At 43.9% G+C, this 16,945-nt stretch overlaps 1 protein-coding gene across 3 annotated transcripts; it reads left to right on the forward strand.

Annotated features, from left to right (window-relative positions):
* The first annotated feature begins 7,924 nt into the window (after positions 1 to 7,924).
* LOC123426842 (pentatricopeptide repeat-containing protein At1g09900-like) lies at positions 7,925 to 15,953 on the forward strand. 3 transcript variants are annotated; one of them, XR_006622326.1, is made up of 3 exons: positions 7,926 to 9,789; positions 14,694 to 14,837; positions 15,492 to 15,953. XR_006622326.1 is itself a non-coding variant. In XM_045110752.1 (2 exons), the coding sequence occupies exon 1, from the start codon at positions 8,099 to 8,101 to the stop codon at positions 9,785 to 9,787; it is 1,689 nt and encodes a 562-aa protein (XP_044966687.1). In that variant the 5' UTR covers positions 7,925 to 8,098; the 3' UTR covers positions 9,788 to 9,789; positions 13,257 to 13,929. The 3 variants fall into 3 exon arrangements, 2 of the variants coding, with proteins under 2 accessions (XP_044966687.1, XP_044966677.1); XM_045110752.1 differs by lacking the exons at positions 14,694 to 14,837; positions 15,492 to 15,953 and adding an exon at positions 13,257 to 13,929 and having other exon boundaries at positions 7,925 to 9,789; XM_045110742.1 differs by lacking the exon at positions 15,492 to 15,953 and having other exon boundaries at positions 14,694 to 14,930.
* Positions 15,954 to 16,945: the final 992 nt, after the last annotated feature.

Raw genomic sequence — 16,945 nt, forward strand, 5'->3', positions numbered from 1 at the left:
TCCCTAACCTCATGGACATCTTTGTCAAAGAGGGCAAAGGGACTCAGGAGGTGAACAGGAACAAGGTGGACGACGGTAACGTCAAGAAGGGCAAAACCATTCCTACTAACACAGCCGACAAACTCAATCCTTCCTATGTTTTATGTCGTGCTAGTGATGGGCATGTTTATGCCAGATTTGTTGGTTCTTACTATGAGTCCATTGAATGGGCTATTTGGGTTCCTAAGACCCTTATCCCTAACATTAAAGGACCCATTCAAAAATGGGTACCTAAAACCAAGCCTTGATCTATTGCAGGAGTTTGCTTCTGGTGGGGTGTCATGGTTGCTCGATAGTGGAGCAACAAATCATATGACCGGAAGCAAGGACTTAGTGGTGGATGTGCATCCTTCTCCATCTATGCCCACCCATGTCCAATTCGCCGATGCATCCTCGTCAAAGGTATTGGGATTTGGTAAGGTGGTCATCTCTCAAGAGTTATCTATTGAGAAGGTCATGCTTGTTGAGTCTCTTGCCTACAATCTACTTTCGGTTCGTCAACTTGCAATTATGAGTTTTTCCACTTTCTTTAATCTTGATACTGTGGTCCTCTTGTGGAGCAAGATTCTTAAAGTAGCCTATGTTGGATATGTCAAAAATGGTCTTTATGTGGTGAACTTTTCAAAGCGACCCACTAAGACTGCGACTTGTCTAATGACTAAAGTTGACGTGGGCTGGCTTTGGCATCGCCGACTAGCTCATGTCAATATGAGATATTTGCAAAGTCTTCTCAAAGGGGACCATATTCGTGGACTAACAAATGTGAGTTTTGCTAGAGATCGTGCTTGCAGTGCCTGCATTGAAGGAAAGATTCATGAAACTGCTCATCATCCAGTGACTCTCATTTACACTAAGAGGCCATTGGAGCTCCTCCATATGGATCTTTTCGGTCCTCCATCATTTGATAGTCTTGGAGGCAGAAAGTATTGCTTGGTGATTGTTGATGACTACTCAAGATACACCTGGGTATATTTCTTCAAGAGGAAGAGTGAGACTCAACAAACTGTCATCAACTTTGCTAATGAAGCTCAATGTCAACATGAAGCAAAGATTTTGATGATTAGAAGTGACAACGGCACCGAGTTCTAGAACTACACCTTGGATGAGTTTCTAGGTGATGAGGGAATAAAACATCAATATTCAGCACCATATACCCCTCAACAAAATGGCGTAGCAGAAAGGAAGAACTGAACTTTGATGGATGTTGCAAGAACAATAATGGCGGAATTCAAATCTCCATATAACTTTTGGGCTGAGGCCGTCAACACAGCATGTAACGCGTCCAATCGGCTCTATATCCGCAAAGGCTTGAACAAGACTCCATATGAGATTCTCACCGGAAACAAACCCAATCTCAAGTACTTCCGGGTATTCGGTTGTAAGTGTTTCATTCTCAAGAAAGGTGCACGTTTAGCTAAATTTGATTCTAGAGCACAAGAGGGCATCTTTGTTGGTTATGCTACAAACTCTCATGCTTACAGTGTCCTCAACAAGTCCACCGGACTCATTGAGGAGACGTGTAACGTGGAGTTTGATGAAAATAATGGCTCCCAAGTGGAGCAAAGTGGTCTTTGTGATGTAGGTGATGAAATTCCTCCCCATTTGCTAGCTGGCCCAGGTGGCGCTGGAGGGCGCAGTCAACCCCCTTCCTCTCGTACGAGCAGAAGGCAGGAGGTGGCCAGCGAGACGGCGACAGGAATCGTCGGATCTGAGGAGGGGGTCACCGGATTTGGCCTTGACGGGTCCATTCCCGGTGGCGGCAAGGCGACTGAGGGCTCCAGCGAGTACGTGGCCTGGCCGGCCATGGAGTTCCTCCACGGGGAGAGAGAGCGCACTGAGAGAGATGAGAGGGAGAGAAACAAGGGAAGGAGGAGAGAAGAGGAGCGGAGGGCGGCGCTCCGGCTTGGGGAGGTTCCGGCGATGACTCGCCGGCGGGGCAGCGGGGCGGCGCCACTCTGGATCGGGAGCTCCTCTCCCGATCTGGAGCCCTCGGGCACAGGGCGGCGGTTCAACGGTGGGAGGTGGGAGACAGGCACGCAAGGTGGCGGCGGCTGGTTGGGGTCGGACGGGAAATGAGGCAGCTAGGGTTTGGTCCGAATTAGGCAAGGGGGTGTCTATTTATAGACAAGGGCTAGGGTTATCCGAATCCGGCTCCTTTTTTACCACGGGTTTGCGATCGGACGGCTACGGATGCGGGAATGGCTAGGTGGGATGTGTAGAGTGGCTAGCCGGAGACGAGAGGGGAAACGGGCATCCGACAACGCGATTTAAAACACCGAAAAACGTCCGACGATAAACCGAATACGATGCCGCTACGGACGACCGTTCGGGTACCAAACGGACTCCGATTGCGACGAATATTGGTAGGCGGCCTACCTACATCTAAATAAGACCGCATGCCAAGTTTCAACCCAATCAGAGATTATTTTATATGCACTTTTAAAAACAAGATTTAACGATGCCGCGGGCGCGTGCGAGTGTGGTCGGGCTCAAAACGGGCAACGACGAGAACAGAGAGAACCGACAACTAATAACGGATGCAAGTTTTGAAAACTGGTGGCAACGGAGTGCCAATGCAATGCAGACAATGCGCATGATGCTATGATGAATGCGACATACAAACGAACCACACGACAAGAATGAAATAAAGGGGAATCTTCTGGGGCGTCGGTCTCGGGCTGTCACATAGCCGCGAGAAGCTCAAAGTCACTGTCACTAGAAGTAGCAAAGATATCCTCATGAGCATCATTGGGGAAACGAGGAGCAGCATGCTTCTTCTTCTCGAGTTGCTTGACCTCATTCTCAGTGAGATTCTCAGGACAAGAGAGAGGCTCGCCAGGCCTCCGAACTACACACATAGAGTTGTGGAAGCACATAATGAACGGAGCATACTTGGGGACCAATTTGTATTGAAGTGTGGAGTAGAGCTCCTCCCATAACCATTTTGAAGCATCAAATGTGGCCCCAGTGCGAGACATCTCCTTCATAGCAACAAGCAGATCAACAAAGCAACCATGAATCTCATCTTGGTTGCCCACCTTGGGTAGGAGAACATTTCGGAAAACACGATGCAGAATATCATACACCGGCAGCAGGTCCTTGGAGGAGCTAGCAATCCCATGCCCGTTAATGTATAAGGGAGCAAGTAGGACCTTAACCATTGGATGGGGGCGATCGTGAGGGCGAATGACGCCAACTCCAGTTAGACCAGTATCATCATACCCAAGAGCATTGCAGAAGGCATGCCATAGGACCTCGAAAAGCTCATCACGACACATGAAGGTAAGGGTGCGAGCATCATCAGTGCCAAAGTGAACTGTTGAATAGAACTGGTGAATGAGATGCACTTCAAAGGGACAATTTAGTGTCATGAGCTTGATCAGGTCAAATTCCTCACATAGAATATAAGCTTCTCCAAAGTAGTCCATGTTCTTCTTTCGGTGCTCAATGTCAATAGATCACTGCTTGGCAAGATTGTTCTTGTGATAGTCATAGAGCTCATGCACAATGCGCATCTGGAGTGCATTCTAGAACTGGGGGTTTGTCTAGGAGGGAACAATGGGAACCACATATCGATTCTGAAAGCGAACCTGCTCCCCTCAGCTAGCTTCCCTTTGTGAATTGGCTTGGCAGATTTCTGTTTGGCGGCCAAGGCTTTTGCATGGCGAGAGGGATTGATATGTATCACCACTTCCTCGTGCTCAGAGATATCCATGAACCTACACCGACAAGCACGCTTCTTGGTGTTCTTCCAATGAGCAGAGCGAGAACCAGAGCCTTCTGCAGACACATACCAGAAAAACACACACAAACAAACCTGGAAAAGTTGAGAGGATTGTACGCAAACGCAAGAATATATTAGGTATGCAAAGTAAAACAAAGAAGAAGTGGAGTTGGAACCAGGCAGGCCGGTGGTACCGGTCACAAGGGCGGTTGGACCGCAGCAGCGGTTGTACCACTAATGAAGGCGGTTGTATCGCTGGCTGAGGGAGACCGGTTTAGCCGGATCTTAGACCAATGTCAATGTACGCCTGTTCAAGTGTGAACACTTGGTTCAAAGAATAGAAGACATAAATGATGGTGTGATTGGTCGACAAAGTTTACATTGCATGGCCTTCAACTCGGTCTGTGCACGGTTCAGGTCTTTCTTGGTCGCCTCCAGATCCAGATGCAGTTGGTTTTTCTCTTTCTCAAGGTCGACATACTTAGTGGCAATCTCACAAGCAGTCTGAAGTCAACAAAGAATTAGGCCAGTCGATGTTAATAACTTCCCCACTCACGAGTGGAACAGAGGAAGTTCAGTCGATTGATTGGCGGTCCGCCGCCCTAACTCACACCACTGCACAGCGTCATGTCATCGTTGATGGAAATTATGTTCATGAAACTTGCAGAACTGAATGACAAGCATGCTTCAAGTATGAAAAAGGACTCCGAGTCCGAGTTCTTAAGACTACTGCCCATCGTAAACGATCAACAATAGTCTCGGGGACTACACCCATTGGGTTCACTAAGCTTGCCCCCACTGGATACAACACCACTCGACCATGCCCGGCCTGTCCGAGTCAAAAAAGAAAAGAAAAAAAAGAAGCGAGAGCTACTACCTACAACTGTCTCAATCAGACCACCGCCGATGCAAGCACTCAATGGCGGTCTCGGGGAATACACCCAATGGGTGCACTCAGCGTGCCCCACATGACTTGTTATCACTCGCGCAGGTCTGTCCTGTCGAGTGTCAACGACTATCAAAAACCAATCAAAGACCCCTGCCAATGTCACTGTCATTCGACAGCGTCTCGGGGACTACACCCAGTGGGTGCACTCAGCGTGCCCCCACTGGATCAGAAGCAAAAGAAAACACCAAGTGGGTGTAGAGTCAAGATGGACAAAATTCAATCGGAAATGCACTTTACAATCGCACTTGCTGGAACATTAGCACGAAGCGCTGAGCTTGCATCATACGCCAACTTGCTGGCCTCATACGCCTCGTTGGTTCGCAACATCATCTGCTCGGCCTGGATCATGGCCTCCTTACCGGCTCTAGCCTGGTCTTTTGGGACACGTTGCAGAGAGAATGGAGGCATTGGAGGTGTCGGCACTACAGCCGAAGTCACAGGAGTTACCGAAAGTTGTTCAATCGACGCTGGAGTCACAAGGGTTGAACTTGTCGGAGGAGCATTCGACAACGGAATCTCAAGCCCAGTTTTGGCTCGGGACGAGTAACCAAGTTCTGAAGGCAACTCAGCAGTCAACCGCTGCAGTTCTTCATCGTTCTCCAAGTGAATGACGTCTGTAACTGTCAATCGACAATGTTCATTTATCCAATCAACGGATTAAATTCAGAAAGCAGAACAAAGTGAAGATTTGTTATACCTCGTTGGGAGGTGACCACATCTGCAACATCCACGTCCATGTGATCCTCTTTGTCTCTAGAAGGTGACGTCATCGAGGTAGCAGCCGTGACAAGCAAATTCCACTCGTACATCAAATGCATGAAATTCGACAACAAGAAAAGAAAGGAAGTAAACACTCACGCTGAAGCGACTCGCACAACGATCCTCATTCGAGGCAAAGCCTTCCGAGGTTTGGGAGCGTCAGTTTTGGGTTGTTTCGGAGCCTTCTCTGCCGACTCAGTTGTTGCGGCCCTGTCACGCTTCATATTTCTGGTGCTCGACACGAGGGTCTTGCTTGGGGTAGCCGCCGGGTCTTGGCGATGCTTGGATTGAGATTCATTGCATGAAGGAGACTGAATCTCCTCTTCACTCTCATTCGAACCGTCTTCGCTATCCTCGACATAATCATTGTCCGCGCTGCCGCCTTCACTCTTTCCACCGATGTTAAGTTGCTCTCCGTTCAGCACGAGTGAGTACATATTTGTCAACTCCTGTACTCAATCACTCGACAAAGATACGAAAATACTCGACAAGGACCCAACTCACCACGTTTTGAAAAGGAGAATAATTTTGAAAAACCCTGAACAAATTTGAAAGCAGAACAAATTTTTTAAGTATGAACTTTTTTGAATTTTGAGAACAAATTTTGAAACCGAAAACAATTTTAAAAAACATGAACAAATTTGGAAGCATGAACAATTTTTTAAAGCACAGACATTTTTTGAATCTTGAGAACAAAATTTGGAAAAGGAGAACAATTTTGAAAAGCGCGAACAAATTTTTAAAGCATGAACATTTTTGAAATTTTGAGAACAAATTTTGAAACCGAGTACAACTTTAAAAAACATGAACAATTTTGGAAGCAGAACAATTTCTTAAAGGACAAACATTTTTTGAATCTTGAGATTTTTTTTTCAAAAGGAGAACAATTTTAAAAACCCCAAATAAATTGAAAGCGCGAACAAATTTTTAAAGCACGATCATTTTTTGCCTTTTGAGAACAAATTTTGAAACCGAGAACAATTTAAAAAAAAACGTGTACAAATTTGGAAGCGCGAACTAGTTTTAAAATACATGAACATTTCATGAATCTTGAGAACCAAAATATGAAAAGGAGAACAATTTTGAAAAAACCCAAACAAATTTAAAAGAGCGAACAATTTTTTAAAGCACGATCATTTTTTGCATTTTGAGAATAAATTTTGAAACTGAGAACAATTTAGAAAAAGCATGAACAAATTTGGAAGCGCGAACAATTTTTTAAATACAGATTTTTTCTGGAAAACATAAATAATTTCTTAGTCTATAAACAAATTTGAAAACAGGAGCATTATACAAACATAGAACATTTTTTTTTGGAAGAATGAACATTTTTCGAAATTTCTGAACAATTTTTGAAACGGGAACATTTTTTGAACTTATGTACACTTTTTAAAACAGAAACATCTTTTGAACTTACGTACATTTCTTGAAACGGAAAATATTTTTTGGAAAATTAAGAATATTTTTTTAATTTGCGGAACATTTTAAAATCATGAATAATTTTAGAATTGGCGAACAAAATTTGAACAAGTTTTCAATTTTTGTTTTTATTAAATAGAAACATTTTTCGTAGAACAGGAACAATTTTTTATATAAATGTGAAAAGAAGAACATTTTTTTTTAAATTGTGAACAGTTTATAAAAAAGGATCATTTTTTTCAAAAATCGTGCAGTTTTTTTAATACGAGAATAATTTTTTAAACACGAACATTTTTCAAAAGATGAACACATTTTGAAGCAGGAACTTTTTTGAAGCACGGACATTTAAATATAAACTGTGAATACGAGAACATTTTTCCAAATTCAAGACAAAAACTATAAAATGAGAAACAGAATAATAGGAAAAGGAAAAAAAGGAACAAAAGTGAACAAAAAAGTTAAAAAGGAAACAATAACTTTTTTTGAAAAAAAGTTTTTTTTTGAAAATGTCGGATATTTTTCTAGAATCCCGAACATTTTTTGAAACTATGAATGTTTTTGAAAAAGGCAAGTATTTGAAATTTAGAACATTTTTGTAAAATGAAGAACATTTTTTGAATTTCAAGAAAAATTTTAAAGCATGAACTTAGGTTAAAAAATAATCATCGAAAAAAACCAGAAGCCGAAAAACCAAAAAAGAAAAAAAGCAAAAAAGCAAAAAACGAAACAGAATAAAGGACAAAAATTGAAGCAGAAACCTAATATGCCTGCAGAGGGAGATGGGCCGGCCCAGTTGGTCGTGCCGCTGTGGGTTTGCCCAACTATTTGACGCAAAGAGCGTCAAATAGGGTTTTCCCCGTATAGGACCTCCAGGCGCTCTCTCCTTCACAACAGGGCGAATAACTACAGCACTGGGCTAAAGCATATATGCTCCGCGCTCTTGTTGCTCCGGCCCACGTCTCCAAAACCCCTCGCAAAAGCAAAACCCACCTTTCGCTGTTTCGCATGCCCAAAACCAAAAAGGGTTACAGCGCTTCCCCGCCGCCGTTTCAACCTCGCTGCCCCATCCCAAATCAGTCTCTCCTCGGTCTCTCTCCTCCCTGCGCCGCCACCCCCACCGCCACGGCGCCTGCCGGTGAACCCCTCCGTTGGCGACCATCGCGCTCGCCACCGCCCTCCCCACTGCTCGGCTCCTCCTGCGCGGGCGCATGGCCTCCTCCGCCTCTGTTGCGGCCCTCGTCTCCCTCCCCTTTCCCACTTGCCCCTCCTCCGACGACTCCGACGACGCCAAGCCCCTTCCGCCTCCACCCACGTCGGGACAAACCTTCCCTCCGCCGCAGCAGCATCAGCAGAGGCCGCAGTGGTGGCAGCTGGAGCGCGACTGCAACGTGGCCATGAAGGCCCTGGCGCGTGCCGGCGAAGTCGACCAGGTGCTCGCCCTCTTCACCGAGCTCAGGGCTTCCAGAGCCGGCTCTGATGGTGCCTCGCCGCCCAATGTGCTCTGCTACAACACTCTCGTCAACGCGCTTGCAGAAGCTGGCCGCGTGGAGGAGGCCCACCACGCATTTGACGAAATGCTTGCAGCAGGTGTGGCGCCCAATGCATCGTCCCTCAACATCCTTGTCAAGCTGCATTCGTGGAGATCTGCGCGGTTTGACCTCGCGTACAAGGTGATCATCCGGTTGCAAGAGCTCGGGGTGGAAGCTGACGTGGGCACCTACTCCACGCTTGTCACGGGGCTATGCCGTGTGGGGAGGGTGGAAGAGGCATGGGGCGTGCTCGAGTGGATGCTGGAAGTAGGGTGCCGTCCCATGGTACAAACTTACACGCCCATTGTACATGGATATTGCCATGAAGGTCGTGTCGACGAGGCCAAGGAGCTGATGTCCACGATGGTAAATGCTGGTTGTCCTCCCAATGTAGTCACCTACAATGTTCTGATCAGGGCTTTGTGTGATGCTGCCAGATTTGATGAAGTCAGGCAAGTTTTAACGGATAGTAGAACCAAGGATTGGAAACCCACTACTGTCACCTATAATACGTTTATGAATGGTCTCTGTAAGAAAGGTATGGCTAAGGAGGCACTTGAGCAGTTGGATGTTATGCTAGGCGAAGGGCTGGATCCCACAGATTTTACTTTCAGCATTCTTCTGAATTGCCTTTGCCATGACTCGAGGATTCCCGATGCCATATGCTTGCTGGAGAGGAGCACATCGTTGAAATGCTATGCTGGTGTTGTTGCGTACAACACTGTGATGAGCAGGTTATGTGAAATGGGACATTGGATGGGTGTTCTAAAGTTGTTGACAGACATGATCAAGAGAGGTGTCATGCCAAGCACGAGGACGTTCAACATTGTCATTCGTAGTCTTTGCTTTGGCCGAAAGTTCTCCATAGCCAAGAGCCTCGCAAGTAACCAAGGTTTTGCTGCAAATGTTGTGACATACAATACGCTCATTTATTTTGTTTTTTACTACCATCGAAAGCTCAGTGAGGTGAAGCACCTAATATTTGACATGCTAGCAGAGAGGATTGCTCCAGATGAAGTTACCTACACTATAATTGTTGATGGATTTTGCAGAGATGGATTTTTTGATACAGCCACTGGTTACTTTCTAGAATCACTTAAGATTGGACTGTCAAGGGATCTTTTTGCTGTCCTTACAAACAGGCTTGCTCACAATGGCAAAATCTGGGAGACTATTCACATATTCAAGGGAATGGAAGAAAAAGGTTTTCTCCCTGATAATTCTATATTTGACCTCACAATCAGAACATTCTGTAGGGCTGGTTATTGTAATGAAAGAGAGATGTTTAAGCTTAACTTTATTTTGGATACAATGTGGGAAAGCAGTGAAGTCAACCCTTTTGTATATAGGAAAGAGGGCAATAATTGAAGGTAGCGTACTCTTTCTTTCTATTCTTCTGGTGATTTGAATTTAAATGGATTAATATTGTCCCCACTGCTGAATTCTTGCACATGAGTAATAGCAGTATATTCTATGCTGAATTGCAATTCTAACCATTGCAATTAACATTTAAGATTACAGAATCTGAATCTATAGTATTTCATGCCAAATTGTTGTACTATGTAATATCAGCGGTTCCCGATGATCTTTGTTCCAAACAATCATCACTAGATTTTCCTCTAACCATATTTTATTTATGTGTTCTCCAAGAGGGAGTTCTGGGAAGGCCTGGAGGACATGGTTGGGAGTGTATTGACTGGCGAGAAGCTCTTCATAGGAGGAGACCTTAATGGCCACGTGGGCACATCTAACATAGGTTTTGAAGGGGTGCATGGGGGCTTAAGCTTTGCTCTAGCCTACGACATGATCGTAGCCAACATCCTCTTTAAGAAGAGAGAATCACATCTAGTGACTTTTAGTAGTGGTCAATACTCTAGTTAGATAGATTTCATCCTCTCGAGAAGAGAATATAGGCGCACGTGCCTAGATTGTAAGGTGATACCTGGAGAGAGTGTTATCCCTCAACATAAGCTTGTGGTTGTTGATTTCCGCTTTCGGATTCGTGCCCGATGGGACAAGCGTGTCAAAGTCGCTAGAACGAAGTGGTGGAAGCTCACGGCAGAGGTAGCTCGGGCGTTCAAGGAGAGGGTCATTAAGGACTTCCCTTGGTAGGAAGGAGGTGATGCAGACAATATGTGGATGAAGATGGCGACTGGCATTTGCAAGGTGGCCTCAGAGGAGTTTGGAGTATCTAGGTGTTCGCACACAAACACGTCACTGTATACCCTCAACCCTGCGGGTGATGCATCGCAGCTCACGTCGAAGGAGACCCATCCGAAAGCGCGGTATGCAAGCAATCCGGCGGGTGCTTTTGAGGACCCGAAACCCCACACGCCCGGGAGGGACCCCGTCAGGGCGCGCGTCGGCTATGGGCTGCCTAGGTCGGCCTGACAGCCCCTTGGGCCTCGTGGATCGCTGCCCTCCAAACGAAGAATGAACGAAGAACGAGAAAGAAGAAGAACAAGGGAGAGAGATAAAGATAAACGTAAAAAGTGGTAGATTAATTTGTTCTATTGTGTGTTGTTCAACCGGCCATCACCTCTCATCTATTTATGAGGCGCTGGACTTCCCGTACAAGAAAAGGACTCCAAATCCTGTCCAAATCTTTCCAAAATTAACCAAACTCGGATTTAGGTAAGTCCAAGACAGCAGTTCGGTTTTTGTGTCTCACAGACCGCAAATGGCCCCGAAAGAAGATGAGCCCAAAAGCAAATTTAACCGTTTCGACGAGACAAACAACTTTCGTGTTGAACATTTTTTGATTCGAGGCTGTCTTGTGGGCCGAAACGGTCGTGCAAAACAAGCAATCAGGGAGCTAACTATGAGACACGCGTCTGATTGGACGCCCCACTTTTTGGCTTGTGGTAGGGCCGCACTCCGATGGCTAACTTTTGCATACAATCTCGGATTGGGATGATTTTTATATCAAAATCGACCGTTTCGACGAGACGAGGACAATCCGTGTAGAACATTTTCTCATATGAGGTCATCTTGTGGGCTTAATCGGCCGAACAGTACTCTGACTATGAAATCTTAGTACTTTGAGCACAGTTTCAGCCTTCGAGATGAGATCGAACGACGATGGCCCAAACTTTAAAGATCTTCATGTCAACACTATGGAACTTCCTCATGTTGAGTACGTTTCCATCTGAGGTCATCTTAATTAAGTTTTTGACCATGCCAAAATCTGGTGTCAACACCAGGGGAAGTGGAAGCGAAGCTAAAGATACTTGGTGGTGGAACGATGATGTCCAGAAGGCTATTGAGGAGAAGAAAGATTGTTTCAGATGCCTATACCTGGATAGGAGTGCAGACAACATAGAGAAGTACAAGATGGCAAATAAGGCCACAAAGCGAGTTGCGAGTGAAGCAAGGTGTCGTGCGTATGAGGACCTCTACCAGCGGTTAGACACGAAGGAAGGGGAAAGCGACATCTATAAGATGGCCAAGATCCGAGAGAGGAAGACAAGGGATGTTGACCAAGTCAAATGCATCAAGGACGGAGTAGACTAACTCTTGGTGAAGGACGAGGAGATTAAGCAGATGGCGAGAGTACCTTGACAAGCTGTTCAATGGGGAAAATGAGAGCTCTAACATTGAACTGGACGACTCCTTTGATGATACTAGTAGGCGTTTTGTCCGGCGAATCCAGGAGTCTGAGGTCAAGAAGGCTTTAAAAAGAATGAAGGGAGGCAAGGCGATGGGCCCTTATTGTATCCCCATTGAGGTGTGGAGAGGCCTTGGGGATATAGCGATAGTATGGCTAGCCAAGCTTTTCAACCTCATTTTTTGGGCAAACAAGATTCCAAAAGAATGATGACGAAGTATATTAGTGTCAGTCTTCAAGAACAAGGGGGATGTTCAGAGTTGTACTAATTACCATGGAATTAAGTTGATGAGCCATACAATGAAGCCATAGGAGAGAGTCATTGAGCACCGCTTAAGAAGAATGACAAGCGTAACCAAAAATCAGTTTGGTTTTCATGCCTGGGAGGTGGACCATGGAAGCCATTTTCTTGATATGACAACTTATGGAGAGATATAGGGAGCAAAAGAAGGACATGCATATGGTGTTCATTAACTTGGAGAAGGCCTATGATAAGATATCGTGGAATGTCATGTGGTGGGCCTTGGAGAAACACAAGGTCCTAGCAAAGTGCATTACCCTCATCAAGGACATGTACGATAATGTTGTGACTAGTGTTCGAACAAGTGATGGCGACACTGATGACTTCCCGATCAAAATAGGACTGTGCAGCGGGTTAGCTTTGAGCCCTTATCTTTTTTGCTTTGGTGATGAATGAGGTCACAAGGGATATACAAGGTGATATCCCATGGTGTATGTTTTTTGCGGATGATGTGGTGCTAGTCGATGATAGTCAGACGAGGGTTAATAGGAAATTAGAGCTATGGAGACAAACCTTGGAATTGGAAGGTTTTAGACATAACTAAGGCCCTGTTTGGAACCACCCAGATTATATAATCCAGTTTTTATAATCTATTCTGTCTCCAAACAGGACAGGTTGTGGTGTAGATTATAAAAACTAGATGGATAGATTATTAAAAACTCATAATCTATTCTATACCAGCTAAAATCAGATTATGGATTGCTAATGACCCATTACCCTTGTAAAGTTGGAGATAATTACATTCCTACCACCGCCACCCTCCTTTAAAAAAAACAGAGGGCAGACAGGTCATTATGCAATGTAAAACCTGGATTACAGTTTATATAATCTGGCCTCCAAACATGGTCACCTAGATTATTTTTATAAACCAGATTATATAATCTATCTTCATAATCCAGATTATCATAATCTATTATGGTTCCAAACAGGGCTTAAAACCGAGTACATGAGGTGCGTTTTCAGTACTACTATGCCCGAGGAGGAGGTTAGCCTTGATGGGCAGGTGGTGCCTCAGAAGGACACCTTTCGATATTTAGGGTCAATGCTGCAGAAGGATGAGGATATCGATGAAGACGTGTACCATTGAATCAAGCCGGATGGATGAAGTGGCGCCAAGCTTCTGGCATTCTCTATGACAATAGAGTGCCACAAAAGCTAAGAGGCAAGTTCTATAGGATGGCGGTTCGACCCGCAATGTTTTATTGCGGTGAGTGTTGGCCGACTAAAAGGTGACATGTTCAACACTTAGGTGTGGCGGATGTGTGGTCACACAAGGAAGGAGAGTCTGGAATGATGATATACGAGATAGAGTTGGGGTAGCACCGATTGAAGAGAAGCTTGTCCAACATCGTCTAAGATAGTTTGGGCATATTCAGCGCAGCCCCAGAAACTCCAGTGCATAACGGATGGCTAAAGCGTGCCGATAATCTCAAAAAAGGTCGGGATAGACCGAACTTGACATGGGAGGAGTCCATAAAGAGGGATTTGAAGGACTGGAGTATCACAAAAGAAATATCCATATATGGGGGTGCGTGGAAGCTTGCTATCCATGTGCCAGAACCATGAGTTGGTCGCGAGATCTTATGGGTTTCACCTCTAGCGTACCCCAACTTGTTTGGGACTACAGGCTTTGTTGTTGTTTGTTGTTTGATATATTTTATTTACGTGTTCTCAATTCTCAGCAATGTTGCATGTACCATAACAATCAGGCATAATGTGCTATAAGGAAATTTGTCCCTTTCGAGGGGACGAAAAGTTATTGTGCCTAAACAAATATTTTCTTTGCAGCACATTATGATTGAGTAACATATAGTTATATTCGTTTATCTGCTTGGTTCTCAAGTAGGGATGCAAATTTCTGACCCTCTTTTGTTCAACCAAATGAACTAAATTTTAATTACTTAAATTTTTAGCTCATTTGGTTGAACTAAAGAGGGTCAGAGAATATCTAAAGGGTACCCATTTGCACCTGGTTTCTCAAATAAGACATACCTCTAGTGATTTTCATTGATACATTTATTTCTTTTATGATTGTATATTTAACCATAGGTATCTTGTTGGTACTTGAAACAAATATTTTATAATGTAAATCGCTTAGTCTGACAAATGTGCCAATTTTTTAATATATATTTTGGCAACTGAAATATTCTATAATGTTTGGTATTGCTCCCAAACTGGCATGCTTGCCGAAAAATGAAGAAATTTCTTGGAAGCAAACCTTGTGGAATATTATCTGTTACAAGTATCATTTATTTTGTCCAATGTTACTGTAGCTCCCTTTCTCTTACTCAGGTTTTCTTTTCAGTTATACATCTGACATTTCAGGAATGTATTTCTTCTTTTAATTATTTCCCTCCTGCCAACAGCCATGAATGAAGTGTCAACATTCCTAAAGATACTGACACATGTGGTGTCTGGCTTTTATAACACTGTACATGGTATAAAGATGGCCGCATGCCTGTTCATGTTAACATATTCCACCCTGCCACTCGACAGATGAAGTGTAACTGGTGAGTTCTGGAAAATGTCAGACTTAGTTGACAACATATAAAGATTTTTGTAGTTGGTACTGAAGTCAAAATAATTATATTGATTTACATAAATGGTGTTACTTGTGATCTGGTGTCGTTAACTAGTAGTAAGATATAGCAAGAAATATTTATAGGCTGATACCATAATTCTCTTGGACATTGGTATCATCGTCTCTTTGAATTTTATACATGTCCTGTCAATATCTATGTTACAAATATTTTAATTACTAGGATGCTGAATTTCCCTATTGGCTATTCTATTTTCCACAACTGTGATTACCTTAGCCTTGTCTGGTTGAAATTGAGCCGGGGTGTGGAGATATGTATCTATCGTATATATGTGCATGTGAACGTAAGTGGAGATATGTATCATCTTGCTAGTTTAAAGGGGGAAAGTTACCAATATAAATAAATATCAAATTTCCCAAGGCAATAACATCCTGCTAGCCCTTTTTGTGCGAAGCAATTGCAAAAGCGTAAGCAGGTTAATGCGTGTGTGGGCATACTGAGTATGTACATTTGGTCTAGGCTAGTTGGAACCTCATTGTGATACAACATATTGGCTTCACTATTTAATCTATGAACCCTGTTTCTATTATATCTGCACTTCGTTAACTTCCTCTTTTCTGCAAGCTTGTAATCAACAACATGCTGCGCAGGTGGGATTCAAATGTAACTCAAACACAGTGCTTTTAGTGCACCAGTCTTTTGTGAGTGTAATCTTGCTGGGTGTCCAGGTTCTATCTGGAATTTGTGTAGCTGCCACATGACTCTTAACAGGACTCTGATCATGAAATTTGATTAGGGAGGTGCTGTGGTTGCTATGTGTATTCTTCTCTATCTACAATAGGTAGAGTGCATATAGCACCAGGTGTTGGGGTTACTCTACATGGAGCTCTTTATAGAAGACAGAGAAAAGTTGCAGGTAGAATTATTTTCTTGTTCTTATCACATTTGTATTGTGAGATGTAGCTCAAATACGTTCAGGTAAAAGTTATATTTTATTGCTCTAGGTAGATGTAAATGTTGTACGGTAGAAAAAATGTTGTACTCTGGTATTATGGTCCTCTGAGTACTTAAAAATAGGTTCTGTGAGGTTGTTTTTCTTGGCTGAAGATTGTCACATCGAAACCACATTCGGTGGAAGTATGGAATGTTGGAAACCATGTCATGGACCATTCCATTAAAAATATACAAGCGATATCAAGATTTATTGAGCCTGAATTCTCATACCTTCCTTGCTCCACCCTTCTCCCTGACTCCCTAACAATGGCCTGCACGAAACTTAAACCAGAGAGAACTCAATGATCTAGGACTTGGCTCTGCCAGCCGTCACAATCTCCTTCCATCGCCACTTGCCACCATGCTTGTACTCACCCATTCTTTTTACAGGATATAGCAGCAAAGGCCACTACTCCTTCTCACCCTTCCGGGGTGCTCTAGCACACATTTTACCCCTCCGAGCTAGGGTCCGGTTAGGCAGTGGGCCCAGGGCCGTCTTCAGGAATTCGGGGACCCGGTGCGAAAAACAAAATGGGCCCCTAACATTTAAAAAAAAACAATAACGCAAGCCTAATCACCTAATTATGTAATTAAAATTTATATTATTTCATACAATGCTTAGAAAATTCTGAAGTATCAATGCAAAATACTAAAATCAATAAACTGACTCATGCTCTATGCTTTATTGAAAAGTGTCATCCGTCTTGTGTTCCTTGAAACGAAATCTTTAATATATCTTCTTAGTTAATCTTTTCCATGACATCATTTTCAAGTGCTATTGTTTTACTAGAATGCATGATTATTTCTGAAATTCGTTGACTAGGCAAAAAATCATTCCAAAACATATTAGTAAAATATTAACACAACTTTGTAATTTGTATCAAAATTAGAGAAAATGATAAGAGCCTAGGGAGGGAACCACATTGCTTCTCTTGTTGGGCGGCAGTGCGACAGTGACGGTCGGCCACTGGCGTGGCAGCGGCCGGCGCCCGCTTCTGCTTGTCGCCTTGGTGTGCCTCAACCTGCAAAGCGATCGCCGTCGCCGATTCAGTCCAAAGAGAATAGGAAGCGGAGGTTACGGAACG

The sequence above is a fragment of the Hordeum vulgare genome, chromosome 1H (genome assembly GCF_904849725.1).
Source record: "Hordeum vulgare subsp. vulgare chromosome 1H, MorexV3_pseudomolecules_assembly, whole genome shotgun sequence".
Classification (NCBI taxonomy): Eukaryota; Viridiplantae; Streptophyta; class Magnoliopsida; order Poales; family Poaceae; genus Hordeum; species Hordeum vulgare.